At 35.4% G+C, this 21,922-nt stretch overlaps 1 protein-coding gene across 1 annotated transcript; it reads right to left on the reverse strand.

Annotated features, from left to right (window-relative positions):
• Positions 1 to 20,231: 20,231 nt before the first annotated feature.
• LOC118724031 (PRELI domain containing protein 3B-like) lies at positions 20,232 to 21,597 on the reverse strand. Its single transcript, XM_036446891.2, has one exon. The coding sequence runs from the start codon at positions 21,520 to 21,522 to the stop codon at positions 20,977 to 20,979; it is 546 nt and encodes a 181-aa protein (XP_036302784.1). The 5' UTR covers positions 21,523 to 21,597; the 3' UTR covers positions 20,232 to 20,976.
• Positions 21,598 to 21,922: the final 325 nt, after the last annotated feature.

Raw genomic sequence — 21,922 nt, forward strand, 5'->3', positions numbered from 1 at the left:
CATATTAATCGATGCAGAAAAGCATTCAACAAAATCTAGCACCCATTCATGATAAAATCTTAGCAAGGTGGTAATAGAGGGATCATTTCTCAATATAATAAAGACCACATATGACAAACCTGCAGCCAACATCCTACTTAATGGACAAAAACTAAAAGCATTTTCCTAAAGATCAGGAACAAAATAGGGATGTTCATTTTCACCACTCTTAGTCAACATAGTACTGGGAGTCCTAGCCACAGTGATCAAGCAAGGATAAGAAATAAAAGGCATCCAAATTGTAATGGAGGAGGTAAAGATGTCATTATTCACAAATGATATGATGTTATAGATACATAGAAAACCCTAAAGACTACCCAAGAAACTACTGATCTGCCTGACTGGAGCGGCCTGATGATTGAGTGTCAACCTATGAACCAGGAAATCAAGGTTAGATTCCTGGTCAGGGCACATACCCAGATTGTCAACTCAATCCCCAGTGTAGCATGTGCAGGAAGCAGTCAATCAATGATTCTTTCTCATCACTGATGTTTCTGTCTCTCTCTCTCTCCTTCTCTCTTCCTCCCTGAAATCAATAAAAATATATTAAAATAAAATATTTCATATAATAAATGAATTAGGCAAAGTAGCAAGATACAAAATTAACATTCAGAAACTAATGACATTTTTATACACCAAAAATGAATTCTCAGAAAGAGAAACTAAGAAAACAATTCCAGTTTCTATTCCAACAACAACAACAACAAAAAAGGTAATTGGGAAAGAAATAAACTTAACTAAAGAATTAAAAGACCAGTACTCAGAAAAATGTAAGACATTGAAGAAAGAAATAGGGGAAGATATAAACAATTGGAAGTATATACCATGTTCATGGATTGGTAGAATTAGCATCATTAAAATGTCCATACTACAGAAAGCAATCTATAGATTCAAAGCAATTCCTACAAATACTAATGGCATATTTCAAAGACTTAGAAAAATATTCTAAAAATGTATACAAAAAAACCCTCAAATAGCCACAGCAATATTTAGAAAGAAGAACAAAGTTAGAGAGATCATAATACCAGATATCAAACTATACTACAAAGCCATTATAATCAAATAGCCTGGTGTTGGCACAAGAACAGGCATATAGCTCAATGGAACAGAACAGAAAGCCCACAAATAAATCCATACTATTATGATCAATTAGTATCTGACAAAGGAGGCAAGAACATATAATGAAGTAAAGAAAGTCTAATCAGTAAATGGTATTGGAAAAATTCAACAGGTACATGGGAAAAAATGATACCGGATCACCAATTTATACGATACAAAAATAAACTCAAAATGAATAAAACATTTAAATGCAAGTTCAATAAAACCATAAAAATATTAGGAGAAAACATGGGCAGAAAAATTATAGACATCTCTGGGAGCAATATTTTGTTAATATATCATCTAGGGAAAGGGAAACAAATGAAAAAAATAAATAAACAGGACTACATCAAACTAAAAAGCTTCTGCACAGCAAAAGAAACCATCAACAAAATGAAAAGGGAGAAAATATTTCCCAATGATATATCTGATAAGAGATTAATTTCCAAAACATATAAAGAGCTTATACAAAATACCCTGAAGATACACAATCCAATTAAAAAATGGGCAAAGAACCTAAATAGACCCTTCTCCAAGGAGGACATACAGATGAACAATAAACATGAAAATATACTCAATGTCACTAATTATTAGAGAGATGCAAATTAAAACTACAATGAAGTATCACCTCACACATGCCAGAATGTCTACCATCAATAAATCAAAAAACAGCATGTGCTGGTGAAGATGTGGAGAAAAGGGAACCCTAGTGCACTGTTGGTGGCAATGCAGATTAGTGCAGCCATTCTGGAAAACAGTATGGAGTTTCCTTAAAAAATTGAAATCGAACTGCCTTTTGACCTAGCAATCCCATTTCTGGGACTATATGCTAAGAATCCCAAAACATCAATAGAAAGAATATATGCACTCTTTTGCTCTTAATGGCATTATTTATAATAGCCAATATCTAGAAACAGCCCAAGTGCCCATCAGAAGATAATGGATCAAAAAGTTGTGTTACAGTTACACAACAGAATACTATGCAGCTGTTAAGAAAAAGAAGCTTACCTTTTGAGACAGCATGGAAGGAACTGGAGATTATTGTGCTAAGTAAAATAAGCCACTTAGAGAAAGACAAATGTCATATAAACTCACTAATATGTGGAATATAATGAACAAAATAAACTGACGAACAAAATAGAACCAGAGACATGGGACAAACTGACAGATGTCAGAGCAGTTTGAATAAAAGAAGGTGAGAGGCGAAGAGATTAGCTAAAGAACATATATGCATAGCCCATGGACAGGACAACAGTGTGGTGAAGTCCAGGAGAGAGAGGACTGGTGCTGGGTGGAGGTGGGCAAAGGAGGGGATCATGAGGGACAACTGTAATAGTGTCAATAATTAAAAAAAAAAAAATGAGCTAACAAAGAAAACTCTTAAGCTAACAAAGAAAACTTAAAAAGCACATGGGGCCCTGGCAGGGTGTCTTGGTGGGTTGGAGCATCATCCTATACATCAAAAGTTTGTTGGTTTCAATTTCATGTCAGATACATACCTAGGTTGTGGGTTCAATCCACCTTCAGAGCATGTGTGTGTGTGTTGGGGGGCGGGGGCGGGGGAGGATGTGCAACCAATTGATGTTTCTCACATTAATGCCTCTCTCTCTCTCTCTCTCTCTCTCTCTCTCTCTCTCTCTCTCTCTCTCTCTCTATCTTCCTTCCACTCACTTTTTAAAAATTAATATAAAATCATATACTCTGGAAAAGATTAAAAATTAATAAATGAAAGTCTCAACTAAGCAAACTAACTTGATACGTCAAGGATCTAGGAAAAAATAATAAACTAAGCCCAAAGTTAGTAAAATGTAAAAAAAAAAGTAAAAAATCAGAGTGGAAATAAATTAAGACTGAAAACAGAATAGAAAAAAAAAATAATGAAATAAAATCTAGTTTTTAAAAATATAGATAATAAAAACCCTTTAATTACCCTTAATAAGAAAAAAGAGACAAAATACATTTAGAAATAAAAGTGTAGGTATTATAACTGATACCACAAAAATACAAAGGATAATAAGAGACTACCATGAATAAATACTTGCCAACAAATTGGACCTTGACAAAATGCGTAAGTACTTATAAACATACCACCTACCAAGACTAAATCAAGAAGTAGAAAAATATGACCAGATCAATTAAATTTAAGGAGATAGAAGCAGTTATTAAAATCCTCCTAACAAAGAAAAGTCCAGGGCCATATAGCTTCACCAGTGAATTCTATAAAATATTTAAAGAACAAATAGCAATACTTTCAAACTATTCAAAAGAAAACATAAGAGGGGAGAAAATACTCTCAAACTCATTTTATAAGGCCTGTTACCAAAACCAGATAAGAACACTATAAGAAAAGAAAATTATAGGCCCTTTTCATTGACTAACATATATGCAAAAACATCAACAAAATATCAGCAAGCAAAATTTAATAATACATTAAAATGATCAGATATCACCATCAAGTGACTTTTATGCCAAAGATGCAAAATTGTTTTAACATCCAAAAATTAATCAATGTGATGCATTACATTAATGAAATGAAAAGTAAAATGTCATATGATTATCTCAATAGATGCAGAAAAGTCATCTGACAATTTTCAACATTCTTTTATAATAAACTCCCCACAAATTAACTATAGAGAGAATGTACACCAACAAAATAAAGGCTCTATCTCACAAGCCCACAGCTAAATAGCATCATATTCAATAGTGAAAAGCTGCAAGCTTTTCCTCTAAAATCAGGTATAAGACAAGAATGCCTACTCTCACCACCTTTATTCACCATAGTAATATAAATTTTTGTCAACACAATTAGGCAAGAAAAATAAATGAGACATCCAAATCAGAAAGGAACAAGTAAAATTGTCTATTTGTAAATGATATGACCTTATATAAAGAAAATCTTAAAAACTTCACACACAAAAAAATGTTAGAACTAATAAATTCACTAAAGTTTCAGGACACAAACCCAGAATCAATTGTGTTTCCATGCACTAACACATTATCAGAAAGAAAAAATTAAGAAAACAATACCACCCGAACTGGTTTAACTCAGGAGATAGAGCATCAGACTGTGAACTGAAGATTCCCAGGTTCGATTCCAATCAAGGGCACATGCGCAGGTTGTGGGCTCAGTCCCAAACTGGGGGCGTGCTGGAGGCAGCTGATCAATGATTCTGTCTCATTGTTGATGTCTATCTCTCTCTCCCTCCCCCTTCCTTTTCAAAATCAATAAAAATCAATTTTTTTTAAATGTAGTTCATTTATTTAAAAAATCCCAATTATAATTGCATCAAAAATATTAAAATACCTATGAATAAATTTAAGCAGGGGGGTAAAGGATCTATATTTAGGATCTAGGAAATTAATAGTATAGTTGATAACAATGTGTTGTATAATTAAAATTGGCTGAAGGTGCAACTTAAATATTGTTAACAACAACAACAAAGAAAAAAATATGTGAGGTGATGAATATGTTAATTAACTAAATTTTTTATATTGGTTCTACCTCAATGGAGCTAAACTTTTAAAAACAGAAGTTAAACTGTCATAAATATTCCTAAATAATTATCTATATATATAAAAGCCTAATATGCTAGTTGTCCCTCTGAACATTGGACCATTGGACCAGCACCACCAGGGGGAAGATGCTTCAACCAGTAGGTTAGCTTGCTGCTGGGGTCCAGCTGATCATGACTGGGTGAGATGGGCCGTGCATGCCCTGGAGCCCTTCTACTGTTCCTCCACGACCCTGATGGTGCACCGGTGGGGTCCCTTGGCCTGGTCTGTGCCTTTTCACAATCCAGGACCCCTCGGCGGATTTTGGAGATACAGTTTGACCTGATCCTCACAGGTCATGTAGTGTAAGGGTCAACTGTATTTTAAATAAACTATTCTATTGATATAATTAAAGACTGTCTTTGTAAATTAAAGGTCACTTTAAAATTTTTATGTTGTTCATAATTCTATACTTGTTTTTGTTTTAAAAATATTATGCACCTAAAGAAAATCTCCTTGGGTGTTTTTGTTCGTTGTTTGTTTTGGGTTGTTTTGTTGTTGTTGTTGCTGCTGCTGTTGTTTTTTTAAAATACAAAAGCAGTTTGTGGAGAAGTTGTAGAGTGATGTGAATAAGCACATAGAAATAGCTTTGTTATAGTTTTGGAATATTTCCTTAAATGGTCAGTGAAATGACCCAGGTGTCTACCAGTTGTGGTGATAAAAATCTTGCTGTTACATCATTTCTAGGAGGTTTAAAAATATGAGTGCAAATAGAACTAGCAATTTAAAAAATATGTAATACCGTTATCCTAACAGATAAAACTGGCAAAGGCAAAAATTATTTGTTGACACAAAAAATAATTTTTTTAATGCCAACTCTCATCTGAGGCTATTTTGTAGATAGCATGAGTACAAAGGAGAGACACGGTGACAGCAAACAGTTACTGAGAGAGATATAGCCAATACTCAAGGTTATGGGCAGAAACAGGTATATTCTCTTTCACTTTTTTTATATTTTGTGCTTTTTAAAATTCAAAAAATTTACATTTTTTTGAGGCTAAAGACTCTGAATGTCTTTGTACTTGGAGAGATATAAGCATCAGAAATTATTTGGAAATTATTGACAAAGCTTAATAATCAGAAATCTTGCCTGCTGTGTTCATGAAAGAAAGTTAGTAGATATTTGGTATATAGATTTGTAATGAATAAATAGGACATGAAAAACTTTACAACTAAATATAGTAAATTATTTTAAGTGCTTTCCTTTAAAAAACATTCTAGAGTCTAGTTATAGTTTAACATTCAACTTAGGTATTTACTTATGGAAAACAGAAAAAAAATATTTAGATTAGAATTTAGGACAAAATTTTAAAATCAAATTCTGAGTCAGCCTATTTATAAGGTAGCATTGTGGGATGGTTGTTCATTAATTATACTTTCCTTTTCATCCTCTTTCTCCCATGCTTTTATTACAAAAACTGCAAAAGTTATCAATTCAACTACTCAAATTTTAGCTTTCCAAACTTCCTTTCTGCTAGGGGATCCATATTCTCATCATTCCTACTGAGAAATGTAAGCAGATGTCTGCTAATTCTGTCTTTTTCCCTAAAATTTTCCTACCTCATTTTGTCTGTGAAAATGATGTAACCCTAGGAATATAGCAGCTTTCTTATGACATGATGCAACAGGATGTGTATGTGAAAGCCTGAGAAAGATCCTGGGTCTTGTAGGCATAATAGAGAGACCATATCAGTACTTCATTAAAAATCTCCAAAATTGTTGTTATATTAGACAATCTTTGTGTATTTAAGTTCTTAATTGTATGTTTTTCTATTATTTGTTGCTAAACCCATACCTAACTGATAGAAGTTATTTATTAACATATCATTTAGTTATCTGTTGTTTTTTAAGTCAGATATGTTTCTTGGTTTGGGATTCCACAGTGGCAGTCTCTGGGACACTGATTCAAGTGCCAGTATATTATTTCTGATGGTGATCCTAGGAAATATCAGTAGGGAATGAAGAAATGAGTCAAAGAAGGGAAGGATATCAGTAAAGGGATATCATACATTACCAGAGATGCAGAGAGAACTTGGAATCATTACTTGGAAGCCTGCTTAAAGTTCTATCTGACTAGTGACTTCCAAAGAGTATGGTTTATGGTGGAATCAGTAAATCCCATAGCTAAGTGCCCATTGTTGTAACTTCTTCAGCATAAATAAAAGGCAATTGCTCACAAAATGTATGTAATCTTGAATCCCTGGGCACTGGTGCAAGTAAAGGCTCTCAAGTGAAAATGTAAACACAAATTGGGGAATCATTCGAATACCAAAAAGGATGAATTCCCTTTTTTCAGTATGGAGGGCCACAACGCAATCAACTTGCCACCAGTGACTGCTCGGTAATCAGTGGTATTCTATTGAGGGATTTCTACCACTTTCACTTTTACATTTGGGATTTTGTGCTTTCCAACTCTGTCTCTTTAGGTTCTAATGGATTAGCTATCCAGGATTTCCCGAATATTTGGCCTTCTGGTTGTCATTCTGACTTCCTGTTCATTTCAATAATTATATTCATATCTCTAATAGTTAAGTGCTGCTGCATGGCCTCTACAATTAGAAATTACCATCATTCTCACTGACACTAGGTGGCCCAGTTCTGTATAACAATAAGTCCCTATCATTAACTTCTATGGAAAAGAGCTCCTAATTCTCAACAATATTGATGTACTCTACTAGTTCATTCCCTATAACTTTAGAGAAAGGAGGACTCTCTGAGCCTTAACAGGGAGCATAGCCAACTCACTGATTCTTCAGTATTTCATAGTAAAGCAATTCTAACCTCCCATATCGAGAGTATTGAAATCATCTTTACTATTTTCCAACCAAGTGCTGGCAAATCCACCTCTTTTGCTGTGGATTGGCATTTTTTCCAAATAGTAAGGAGCCATGGCAGCAGAATATTAGGATTGGCTTACAGTGTCTCTGCCAGGACCTTAATCTTGAATCTCAGAAGATGCCTCATATCAACAAACTCTCTTTTGTTTTGCCTTAGATTTGACTCTCCACCCTCCTTCACAGTCTAACACTAAACATTCAATTTCAAGCATATTCTCCAAGTTCTTACTGTACATATTACATAGAAGCTGTAAAATATTGGTAAATTATTCTTTTCTTTCTAAAGTATCCTCCATGATATCCTCATCCCAAGTCAGTGTCCATTCCTTTCCCAACAGGGCCCTGACCTCAGTGTAGCAACCTTGTCAGGTTGTAGATTCAGCTCACCCTGTATTTTTGTCTGAATTTTTACCTCCCACTGTTGGAGAGTGTTTTTGTATCATACCAAGCTCCCAGTCAATAAATGGCTGCCTCAGGCCTGTCACTTTTAACATATATGCAAAAAACATTCTATAGCAGTTATCATATGCCAACTAATATCATATCTTTATATTTATAATCACCCTTTTTTCCCCAAAAGCTAGAGTTATTATCTGAACTAAGGTTTCTCCTTTTTCTGAAACCCATGCCAATTCAACACAGGTGCGAATTTTAGTAAAAGAGAAGTTATAACTACTTAGCTCACCACCAGTAATAAGATCCTATGGCCATCTGACTGGTTACTAACTCAGTTCCAAAATCTTATTTTGAGGGTCTGCTTCTATGACAATTTTGGCACCAAATTTCTAGAATCCCCCAGAAACAGCTGCTGAGACAAGGAATCAAGTGTAAGTACTCTATGTGACAGGCCATCCCAGGAGCCATCACTAGTGGAGTAGGGCAGTATAACAGGAAGGGTAAAAGCCAATAAAAGATTGGTTACCAGGCTAGTTACTGATTTAAGCAAGTTAGAATACATAGGGGAGATTATATTATCCCAACCAATGGGGTGAAAAGGCTGAGATATTTACCCAGTGAGTCTCCCTCTGTCATTCACTGGAGCATGAACTCTCTGGTCCTTTCAACTTTCCTTGTGCATAGAGCAAGAATGCCACCACAGCTACATGGAAACCCATAAGCAGAAAGTCCCAGGTATCACAGTAACAGCTTTCATGGTATAGATTTGTGTAGGAAGGGACATGGGAAGGGCACTGGCTACATCTGCTTCAATAAGGCACATGTTTTCTTTATCTTAAGATTGGAAGGGAATGTATTATGACAGATAAAGAAATTTACCTCTGGCCACATACTTAAGCAAAATAGGAAAGTTTCCTATATAATAAAAGGTTAATATGCAAATTGTCTCCTCAACCAGGAGTTCCACCTGGAGTTTGATCAGGAGGCAGGGACAGCTGGCCAACTGCCTGCGGCCCCTCCCAACAGCCAGCCCAGCCCAATAAGCCCTGATCAGGGCAAATTGGCCAGACCCCACCCATGCATGAATTCATGCACCAGGCCTCTCTAGTATATATACACTGAGTGGCCAGATTCTTATGATCTCTGAATGTAGTTTTATGTGATAGATATAGATATTTACAACTACTTCTTTTAAAGTATCCCATATTAATTCTATAGACTCTAAACTTGAATAAGATTTCATAGCATTTCTCTTCTCCTCCATTTCTCATTTCTTCACTGTATTCTTTTCTTTTTTGGTTTAAGCAAGCTTGATTTTTGTCAATTGCAAGTAAAATGTTTCACTAAATAATAATATAACCCATTAATGAAGACAATCAATATGAGGACACATGTAACATAGTAAATGCTCAATGTATTTAATTAAACCTGTTATTGAAATGTTATGATCTTTATAGCTTACAAACCCCATAAAAATTATTTATAAGTTTTCTTCAAATGAGATTCATGATTCCTCATAATAAATATTTAACTGTAAGGCATAAACTGAACAAAACCTATAAAACTTCAAGAAAGGCTTATATAATGCTATTGTTATCACCAATCCATAATTAATAACTGCATAAAATTTTAATATTATAGAAAATTTTAAAATTAATCATGCAAATTTGAGGAAAGAACATTATATTTATAAATTTATTTTTCCAAACGAAGCAGCAAAAGTCTTGAATAAGAATTTCATAGTAAAAAGCAATATCAATAAGCAAATTAAAAATTGCCTGAAGCTCTTTCAAGGTTATATCCTAATATCCTTGAAAGGAGACACTTTAACAATATAAGGTTTTCTGAAATGAACAGTCTTGTTATATCATTAGCCTACTAAATAGATAGAAAAAAAACATTTGCGCAAAAAGTATTTAAAAATATTATATAAAACAAATATATCAGTTATATATATACTTACATAGAAATATGGGGAAATAGGAGGTAATGGGAGAATAAGGACACATATGTAACACCATAATTAATTTAAAAATTTTTTTAAATAATATATATGCTTATATAGCATTTCTACATAATATCTTATATAATTCAATTGAGTTAGATTCAATATTTTAATAATGTAATAATAATAATAATAATAATAATAATAATAAAACAGGAGACTTCCCCAGAATTGTACACCCAGGATCAAATTCCCAGCAGCAGGATACAGAGTAGTTTAGAAAGAGGGTCCTAAAGTCATATGCCCTAAAAGTCTTGGCTCCACGTGTACTGACACATTAATGATGTCTCACTTTCCTTATCTCATACTATAAGGTTCACAGAATAACCTCCATGGCTTATTTTGGCAGTCAGCTGAGATAGTGCGTATGAAGCACCAAGCCCAGGAGATTCAAAGAACTTGATAAATGTTTGTCATTCTTTTGGAAATGGTAGTTATGATGGCGGTGGTGTTTCTTTCCATAGGGTCAGACCTTTTGGAGTTTTTTGGTGAAAAGTTTAAGAGGTAAACTGACACAAATAAGCATTAAATATTTCTCAAACTAATTTATTCAGTTTCCTGTGATTATGTGTAACATGTCCATACACTGATATCCATCACTTAAATGGGTTTCCCACCATCTCAGTCTTTGAAATCCTACACATTCTACAATTATGTTTCCTGTTTCTTGACTTCTTCCCTGATTTTATTACCTAAAAATAACTTCTCCTTCCTCTACTGCAGGCATTAGGCTTTATTTACATTTTGAGTGCTATGATTATCTAGAGATATGTACTATCTCATTTTCTCCTAACAAACAGCCAAATGAAATAAATATTATTATCATTCCAATTTTCCAGATGAAAAAAAATGCTTTTATCTGACCTTGCTGAACTCAAGAAATACTAACACTCTCAAGGGAAATGAACATGAAGAGATATCAATACTATAAAGATTTAGACAATTGTCTTAACTTTCAGAACTTATGCCAAGGAAATATGAATCTTTGCATGTCACTATTGATGATACATGTAAACTTTCATAGGGTCATGAAATAAATAGTAATGAACCACTCACAAAGCTTTTGTTTCCTCTGAAGGCTGATATGGGGTGTCATATAAAGTCACGAGTGCCATTATATTTGCTGCAACCAATACTGTAATTAAAGGGATTAGCATATGAAGAAATTGATCAAAGAGAGCCAAACATATATTCCCACTTTATATAACTACAAAGCAATAAAATACAAAGTAGATATGCTACACACATAGACAAACACACACACACACACACACACACACACACACACACACACAAAACAAAAAAAAACAAAAAAAACTGACATTTTCTAGGAGGAATTGGTCAGAGACATACAAATCAAGAAATAAACAAGGTTTTATGAAAATAGCCATTTGTGGAAATAAAACAAAAAATAAACATGATTCCTAGTCAAGTGTCTATTTCTCTCAGATTTTTCACATCCAGCACAAAACTGACATAATGCTTTGTACTTTTATGTTTTTGTCAATAAGATTAAGGTATCAATGGCAAGATAACATAACAGTTAAGATCAGCATTTCTACTGCATAAGAGGAGGTCTTTGATTTGCCTGCACAAATTCAATACTAACTCATTAGATGTAACTATGACTTATTACTTTGTTTATTCAAAGGTAATGCCTCAATATTTGGCCCTATGAATAAAGCAAATGATTTCATATAATCTTAGATTTGAAGTGGATCTTAAATATCATTGTAGAAAGTACTTGAGTGGCAAAATGTTTCCCAGAATTTGAAGACAAAGTCAGATAAAGGTTACGGTCTGAAATAAAGCTATAAAGATCATAACATTTCAATAACAGGTTTAATTAAATATATTGAGCATTTACTATGTTACATGTGTCCTCATATTGATTGTCTTCATTAATGGGTTATATTATTATTTAGTGAAACATTTTACTTGCAATTGACAAAAAATCAAGCTTGCTTAAACCAAAAAAGGAAAAGAATATAGTGAAGAAATAGAGAAATGGAGGAGAGGAGAACTGCTATGAAACCTAAACAGGATTGCAGATGGACATCAGATATTGACTAGAACTGAGAAATGTAAAGTATTAAGAATTTTTACTTCTGTCAATGATGCTTTTCTTCATATATCTTCATTACTCTTCTGATTCTTTATCCACATAAAATATTATGATTATATCACCGCTCCTGATTTTATGTGTTAAATGTTGTCTGTAAACAGAATCACTTGCACTCTCATAACCAATTCTTATATCCCCCCCAAAAAAGAGAATCTAATTGGCATCATTGTGTCATATATCCAATCCAATCTAATCATAAATGCCTGGAATATAATGTTACATGCCTTTTTATAGTTGCCATGAATTTTTGGTGTTGAATAGGAGCAAAACTTTTAAAAAATTATAAAGGTAATCCAACTATATTAATGAACATTAGTAATTTATCCAAAGATCCAAGACATTGCACACAATATAAACAAAGAGATCATTCACATCTAAGTTTCCTGAAAAACTATAAACCACTCATCTCTTTTTTAATGTGTGTGGGATGATCTCTCTATTTCAAAACAGAAAAGCTGTGACCTGAATTGCACATTATAAAAAGAATAGCTATGTATTAAAAATGACTCCATGCTAACAAGTTTTGTCTAAGAGAAAGTGGCTGTCATGAATATTGTAGTAATTAAATAGGTATGTTCTTTAGTATAATGTATATAACTATTGAATATACCTCATCTTGAATGAAAAATTTCTTAAAATCACTTAGCTGACTTTACTCTTATTTTGTGAACACCACACAAAACTTAAACTTCAATTTTGTTTTTAGCTTTATACAAAGAAAATATTGATCCTGATCATAGACTAAAGACTTTTTATCATTAGCAAAGTGTACTTCCAACTCTAAAGAAATAAAAACTGATTACCCTTAAATGAACCAATGCCTTAATCATTGCTTTTTTTATGTAAAAGAAAATATTCAGTCACAGGAAAGGAAAAATGCATTTTTTAATCCAAGAAATGTCCCTTTCATACTTAATCCAGACAGATCATAATGTCTTGTCATTTATTGAAGTTGGAAAAATTACTCTCTTATAAAGACAAACTCTAAAAAAACATTTTAATAGCTCAATATATTTCAACAGGGTACTGAGTCTAAATGTTTATTGACAAGATAGCTAAGAGAAAATTCTTATAGCAAGAAAGCTCATACAAATAGGGTAGTATGTGTTATAATGAAAGCTCAGTGACATTAAAACTGACTAATTCAAAATTATGCCATCCCTACTTGAAATGTTAAGAAACTGCTTTTGAAAAACCAACTATTTTCCACTATAAGTATATGTACATTTTATAGAATCTACTTTTGAACAGTGGAAGAATAAAGACATTGGCTGTGGTTGAATTGGTTACTCCAATTTATTAGCTTTACTAATGTTGAGATTTCATTTTAGGATGATTAGTAATGATTATGAACAACTAATTTAAAAGGTCATTAGGTGAAAAATTCCAAGCAGAGAATATCAGAATTCTTTAAATTAATGCTCTTTTTTGTTTTAGTTGTAAAAACTTTTTTAAAGTATAAGACACAACACAACATGTAATACTATTGTAATCAGTGTATTCTAGTTAATGAAAAGGGATAAGAAGTATAAGATCACTCTAATGAACTCTTCTATTTCTATGCAAGCTGACTTCTAGTTACCTCTTAAAACTCAAAAGTCCTGTGGAACACAGTTTACAAACCACTATTTAAATTAAAATTCTCCTTTGGTTTTCATAATTTTTCACAACAAATTCCAGACATATAAAAACAAAGTTATGTAAGTTTTTACAGTAGTTGCAGCGTATTCTCTGGATTACATTGTTTCTAAACTGTTCCTTAATTCATAATAATTTAGTTTCCTGCAATGGACTAGTTTATAGCTATCTGGTAAGTGCCATATTTTCATAGACCTTCCACCATAATGAGCAGCTAGACCCAAGCTAGAACTTTCTTTTCTTCACATGAAACTTAGAAAAGTGTTTCCATAAATTAAGAAAATAATGCTACTTACCAAAATGCCTGTCACCACCCCACCGCCCCCTTCCCCGCCCCCACGCTAGAATATTTTTTAGGAAGTTACAAAACAACACTATTTGATTTCTTCATTTTATTACACCCAAATGAGAAAACACTTAAGGCCACAACTTTATGACAATCTCTTCAGTGGTAGGGATGTATTATACTCTATTTTTCTCATTCTCTGATTGAAAAATAATGTTAACAAGATGGTAATGCCACATTTTGTTAAAGTTACTTGCCTATATTTCTATTAATAATACTAAAATATTTATATTAATAATAGTCAAATATTTCACCAATATTCAGTTTATATATCATGTTTACATACTGATTTTCATTAATAGTGTATGGAATTTAACTGAATTATCTTCTAGGAAAAGGCACATCAGACTCTGAGTATCAAATGTCAAAGGAATGGTGGTGTAAGGGCACATCTTTCTTCTCTCTCTGAGATTTCAACAAGTTAACCAACTATAAATCAACAAAGAAATCCCTTCTCAACACAGACACACTCCTAAGAGACCCATACACTGAAGCAATTAAAAGTGGGCAACCAGAATAAATGGGGAGACAAGAAAGAAGAAAAGTGCAGACAGACCACAGATGGAGCCCTGTAGCTAGGAGCTCATGGCTCAGCAGGTAGAGGGGAGAAAGCCATGTTAGCAGACTCTTCCCTCAGCTGGAGGAACAGAGAGCTGGGGGATGGAGGGGCAGGAGTAGGGAGGGAAGTGGGGGTTAGGAGCAGCCAAGCAGAGTGAGCAGCAGCAAGCAGTGAGAGAGTGAACAATGAATCAGCAGATGCCTGACAGAGCATGGGGTTTGGCCATGGGGATCTCCATTGTCCAGCCAAGTGGTGGTGTTTCAGACAAAGAAACAGAACCACAGAGTCATGCTACTGCTTAGACTCCCAAAACTACTTTCCTGTTGCCCTTATAGTCAGGTCTGGGAACATATTATCTATAAACCAAGAGCTGTTGCAGTAGAATCATTGTTTCCCTATGTAACTATCCCCCAGGAGGTGGTACCCCACAAGTTAAGGGGTCACCTTTATGGTGAGGGCAAAACAAGCCTCACCGCAGAGCAATGCTGTACTTAAGATGCCACAGAGGTTCAAGACAGGAAGATCACAGAAGTGAAAATCTAGCAATTCAGCACCATCTACTGAAAAATAGTAGAAAGACCTCTTCAGAGATAAATGTGAAAACAAAGGACAAAAAATACCATGAAGAACCACGGTAACAACGATGACCAGAAAGAAAATGAAAAATCCCCAGAAGTGGGCAGGAACATATGGAAATATGTAATGCAAATGACAGAGATTTCAAGATTGCAGTTCTGAAAATACTCAGCAATATGTGAGAAAATGCTAATAGGCCATGTGCTCATGTGCTCAGAAATAAAAAAAAAAAATAATGCTGTTGAGGGATAGCTAATGCCAATGTGCTCAGAAAACATATCAATGAAAAAAATAAGTATTTTACTAAGGAAGTTGAAACTTTAAAAAAGAACCAATCAGAAATACTGAAAATGAAGCATATAATTAAGGAGATAAAGAGTGAACTACTGACCATAGAAAACAGAACCAACCAGATAGTGAAAAGATATCAAAATTAGGAATCTATAAATGATGCAGAGGGAATAGAGAGTGACCTGATAATAAAGAAAAATGGAAGAGCTCTACAAGACCTATCTAACTCCCACAGAAAAAGTAATCTTAGGCATTGTAGAGGAGGAAGAGAGGGAGCATGGAATGAAGAGTTTATTAAAACAAATAGTTGATGAGAATTTCTCAAATCTATTGAAAGAACTAGCTAATTGAATCCAAGAATCAAACAGAACACCTAGTTACCTCAATCCAAAGAGGCCCTCTCCAAGACACTTGGTATTCAAGCTATCAAAAATTAATGACAAAGAAAAAAATATTAAAGCAGCCAGGGAAAAGAAGGAAGTGACCTACAAAGAAAACACCATCAGAATTTCATCTGACTTCTCAGCAGAAACTCTACAAGCCAGAAGAAAGTGGAACCAAGTATTAAAATGCCTGAAAAAGAGAAATTACCAGCCATGAATAATATAGCTTGCAAAATAATCATTTAAATTGAAGGAGAAATAAAGACATTCCTAAACATACAGAAACAGAAAAACTTTATCACCAGAAAATCTCATTGCAGAAAACACTTAAGGGAGAGAATCCAAGATGGCTGCACAGGTAAACACCTAACCGCAGCCGCACACAACAATTTCAATAAAATACAACTAAAATACAAAATGGACATTACCCAGAACTACAGGAAAGTCAACTGACTGGAAATTCTACAATGAGAAAGAAAGAGAAAACCAGAAGGAAAAGCAGAGGAGCTGTAAAAGCCTAAGGTACAGAGACACGCTGCATGTGCGGAGAGGACTGAGCAGGAGAGGAGGGAGGCTGAGTGCCTGGCTGGTGTTCCCTAGTGGGAAGGAGATAAAAGCTCCGGACTGTGCTGAGCCCCAGTTCCAACTGCACTGAACCCCAGTTCTAGGCCAGACCCTGGGGACCCAGGCTCATAGAGGGAGCCTGGGCTGTAAGGTGGAAACCCAGGGGAACGGCGAAAGGAAGTCCCAGAGGTGCACAGATTGTGCGCAGAGAATGGATGGTTGACTGTGCTGCTGATTGCCCTAGCCGGAAGGAGACAAAAGCTCCAGACTGCACTGAACACCACCTCCAACTCCACTTCCAACTGAACTGACCCAGTTCCGAACTCATTGGAGGAGAGCCTAGACTGTTTGGTAGCAGGCGAAAATTGAGGGCACCTTTCTCTCAGAGGTGCTTGCAGCGAGTACTGAAGGACCCTGGGGATTACTGAGACTCAAGAGCCGCATAGGGCAAGGCTGACCAAAGCCAAGGCTGTAGGCTCCACCCTGAAACTCTGCCCCATCCAAGCTGAACACAGAGACTTTTAAGGCTACCAACTCAGGGAAACTGCGAAAATGCCGAGACAAGGAAACAGATCACAAACAAAAGAAATGGAGGACAAAAAGAGACTGGATATAGAGTTCAAAACCACACTTATAAGGTTTTTCAAGAATGTCCTAGAAAAGGCCAATAAAATAAATGAGACCTATGAGGATAGGAAAAGGGATCAATTAGAAATAATAAGGGATCAACAAGAAATAAAGAATATATTGTCTGAAATAAAAAATATTATACAGAGTCCTAAAAACAGAATGGAAGATTGCAAGAATCAAGTCAAAGATTTGGAACATAAAGAGCCAGAAGACACTCCTCCACAGAAGCAAGAAGACAAGAGAATCCAGAAAGTTGAAGATAATGTAAGAAACCTCTGGGACAACTTCAAGCAAACCAACATCAGAATTATGGGAGTCCCAGAAGAAGAGAGAGAGCAAGATATTGAAAACATACCGAAAGAAATAGTGACGGAAAACTTCCCCCACCTGGTGAAAGAATTAGACTTACAAGTCCAGGAAGCACACAGAACCCCAAACAAAAGGAAACCAAAGAAGACCACACCAAGGCACATCATAATTAAAATTCCAAGAGCAAAAGACAAAGAGAGAATATTAAAAGCAGCAAGAGCAAAGCAGGTAGTTACCTGTAAAGGAGCACCCATATGATTGTCAGCTGATTTCTCAACAGAAACCATGCAGGCCAGACGGGAATAGCAATAAATATTCAAGTTGATGAATAGCAAGAACCTACAGCCAAAAATACTCTACCCAGTAAAACTATCACTCAGAATCGAAGGCCAGATAAAGAGCTTCACTAATAAAAAAAAAAAAGCTAAAGGAGTTCATCACCACCAAAGCAGGATTATATGAATTGCTGAGGGGGGTTCTTTCGGAAGAGAAAGAAAATAAAGATAAAAATTATGAACAACTAATATGTAACTATCAACAAGTGAATCTAAAAACCAAGGGAATTAAAGAAAGAATCTGATGAACAATATTAACTGTTGAATATAATAGAATCAGAGGTATGGAAGGGGAGTGAACGGACGATTCTCAGGGAAAAGGGAAGAGGGGGGTGTGGGAAGAGACTGAACATAAACTGTGCACCTATGGATGAGGACAATTGGGGGTGAGGAAAGTGCAGAGAGTGGGGTGGGAACCTGGTGGAGGGGAGCAATCGAGGTGGGGGGGAAATGAGGAACATTTGTAATAATATGAACAATAAAGATTTATTTTAAAAAAGAAAGAAAATACTTAAGGGAGTTATTTCACCTGAAACAAATATAGATAATAAGATCACAACCCTGTAAGATCACCAAAAAAACGTACAACATAAACGGGGTTAGTGTTTGACAACAAAACCATTCAAGGGGGGAGGGGGAAAGGTCTAAACTGGCAAAGGAAGATGAAGATGAGATGCATTCAAAAGAAAAAAAAAGAAAAAAAACAACTACGGTATATTTGCAACTTCATTTTTTATAAACTTAACGGTAACTAAACATAAAACTCTTTAAACTGGGACATATAGCTTAAAGAAAGAGGAAACAGAAGAAAGATTTATGGAACACAGTAGACAGAAGCTTGAAGAAAAAGAACCAATGGAGGCACAGGCCTTCCAGAAAACAAAAGAGAAAATGGCAACAGAAAATCCTTATACATCAATAATTACCCTAATTGAAAATGGTCTGAATTCACCAATGAAGAGGCACATAGTAGCAGAGTGGATAAAAAACAAAACCCAGGAAAGATGGAAGATGGCTGCCGATGGGAAGGCAGACTGCAAGATAGTACGTGAGTGACAGAATGAAAGGAGAATGTGTGGTCACACACAGAGTGTATATTTGTAAGTTGAGAAATAGCTATATTCCAAGAGACTGTTGAAGATTGCCAGACAAGGTTCCTCTGGCCAGGCAGCCTCCACTGCTGCTGAAATCTCTCCTTGAGCAATTGGCTCTGGCACAGAGACTGCGCCATCTTAAAAGAGAGAGTGGCTGTTATGAGAAGCCTAAAAATCCTGGGAATCTACAACAATACTCAGGGAACAGCTGCAAACCCAGGAACACTGGACCTCAAGCAGCACAAATATGTTGACTCAGAGAAGCTCTGCACTTTCTCAAGGAAAGGTCAGATTTTGCCTAGGAAAAAGTGAGGTCTGTGATCCAGCAGGAGAAACTTGCATAGCAGGAACTAGAGGTTCCAGGGAAGTCTGTGCACCACAAAACTCATGGCCCTTGGGGCTAGCATGAACTGTGACTATGGAAGAGGTTCCGAGGGGCTGCTAAAAGAAGGGAACTCTAAAAAGCAATCCATAGATGAAATGAGTGCAAAATGCAGCCTAAAAATTTTAACAGTGTGCTGTTGCTTAGAGCCAGGGGAAAAAAGACTGCACAGACTTGTGCTTAGTGCCAGAGAGTAAAAGTCACGCATTTACCCACTTAGGTTCTTTTTCCCCCTCTTGAAATCCTTGATTTTGATTGCTAAGCTCAGTATAGGATTGCCTAACTGGGGACACTCTCAGAGACTGCAGGGCAAAGTTATTTTTCTGGAACCTTTGGGATCAGAGCTGGGAGAAATGATCAGAAAACCAGCTCCAAGGCAGTCCATACACCTGAAAACACAGAGGAGCAGAGGAATTCAAGGAAATTCAATACTGGACAAGAAGCAGGTGTACCAAACAGAACAGTAGCAGAAGTAAATGATCTCACTATTGCACATTTCTGGTGTTTTGGTTTTTTTTAATCTTTTACTTAAGAAACTAATTTTCTTATTTTTTCCTCACTTTATTATACCTTTTTATTTTTTTTTTTATTTTTTTGCAAGTATCAAAGATATTTTTTATGGTTGATAATTAACTGCTACAAAATATGAAACAAAATACATTTCTGGATTGTTTTCTGAGTCCAGTGGCCCTGTGGCTCCCAAAATGAGGATTCCCCATAAATAAAAGTTACAAAGCAATTCATGTAATGGTTATTTTAGGCCAATGCCTGCTCCCCGCCTCATCCTGTCAGTGGCACCTTATTATTAAAAACAATAGGTACCTGGGATTTGTACCCCAGATCAAGACATCATTTGGGCAATTTCAAATGATGTACAGCTCCTCATGTAAAAAGATATTCTGTGATCACAATTACTTAAAAGAAGTAATTTTATCCAAATAACCTGGCAGATCATGTCTTCGCAATTATAGAACCATGATTCTGACACATGGCAATTTTACAAGTTAGGCAAATGTGAAATCCTGAAGGAGTTGAACAGTTCTCTTCTGTTTAAGCTTAGAGTGCTGAAAAATTTCAATAATGACTTTATTTTTTCAGTTAACATAACCAGCCCACAATACTTTAGGTCATAAAGTACAAATCCACAGAAGGTAATTATCTTCACTAAGTTACAAAACTTTGGCAAGTCAATACAGTATTCTTTCACAGAATAAAGATGCAATTACTTTAGTGATAATTTTAACTCCAAAAATGTCATTTAAGTACCAAATTAAAACAATGGGTAATGGTGGCTTATAGCAAGCAGAGCACGATATTTTATACAAATTTATATCTTTTAAAACTATACAATTTCTCCTTTGAAAGTAAGATCCCTCTTGAAGTTTCCTACAGCAGAGCAATTGTGTCTATTCAGAGATGGCTCTGCTTTGTCCTGGGGTTGGTCCAAAGCCAGGTAGAGTTCCAATGCATGAAAAGCTTTAAAATTCAACCTGAAGGAGACTAACTATGCTAACACCAATTTCTAAGTACCTTTCAAAATTTGTTAAATTCTCACATAACTATGGAATCATCAAAACCAGAGTCACTTCAAATAACACTAATAATTTCAGATGCTCCCTTTTGTTTAGAAACATTGTGCCTCCTTGTTTTGATCAAGTCACATACCCTTTCTTTGGCTTATTAAAAAATGTTTAACTAAAATATAGTTTTTTTATGTATTTTTTAAATAACAATAAATATAATGCCAGTTAGTAGAGATCTAGGGGACCGGGTGCTGTATAGCAATTTTCATCATTTCTCTACAAATGCTGCTGCTGTCATTGGCGTCCTATGCTTCCTTTTGCTGAAGCCGTCAATTCTTCAATCTCAGCATTTAATTTATGTATTACCCATTCCATTGCTTCTCGACCTTTACTAGCATTTAAAGATATCGTTCTCACCATCAGCCCTTCCAGGTAACTACTGAGACTGACTCCTTTGACCGTGATGATGGCCTCTTGAGTCAAAACAGTTCTTTCTGGGTCCTGAGGATGTGGTTTATATATAAGTCTCTCATCTACTGAAACCATATTTGTAAATGAAATATTAGTGGACTTAAGTTCCATTGTTTTCTCTACAGGATCAACTACAGAATGTTCTTGCACATATGTTTTGGTTCTTGCCGCACCAATCAGAGAAGGCAGTCCCCACTCTGTGCTGAGCAGTCTATGGCTGTGCAACTTTCCAGAAGGATCTACATATCTTTCCAATACATCGACTCCAACCACACTTGATTTCATAGGGTTTGGATATTTTTGCATTGCGGCTGTTGTAACAGTTTCCCAAGGGTGGTCAAATACATGCTCCAACGTCCAAATCTTCATGGTGCCGGCGGCCTGCACACTGTCCCGCAGCACAAAGAGGCAAAGAGGCCGCACAGGCCCCTTCCCTGCCCCCTCGCCTCCTCACCAGCCGCGCCTATTATACCTTTATAATTATTATACTTTTATTTTTAATCAGTATTACTACCACTACTAATTTACCTTTTTTAAGTGTTATTTTATTTTCTTTATTTTATTTTATTTTATTTTATTTTATTTTATTTTGGGACTAGGAGCATGGTGCATGAAATTCGTGCACAGGAGGGTGTGTCCCTCAGCCCAGCCTGCACCCTCTCCAATATTGGACCACTTTGAGGGATGTCCAACTGCCCAGTTAGGCTGATCCCAGTAAGATCGGGCCTAAATGGTCAATCAGACATCCCTCTCACAATCCAGGACTGCT

This window comes from Pipistrellus kuhlii, unplaced genomic scaffold, assembly GCF_014108245.1.
Source record: "Pipistrellus kuhlii isolate mPipKuh1 unplaced genomic scaffold, mPipKuh1.p scaffold_m20_p_2, whole genome shotgun sequence".
Lineage (NCBI taxonomy): Eukaryota > Metazoa > Chordata > Mammalia > Chiroptera > Vespertilionidae > Pipistrellus > Pipistrellus kuhlii.

What these genes read in the sequence shown, in the direction of transcription:
- LOC118724031 (XM_036446891.2), bottom strand. Translation starts at nt 21,522, where the DNA reads ATGAAGATTTGGACGTTGGAGCATGTATTTGACCACCCTTGGGAAACT.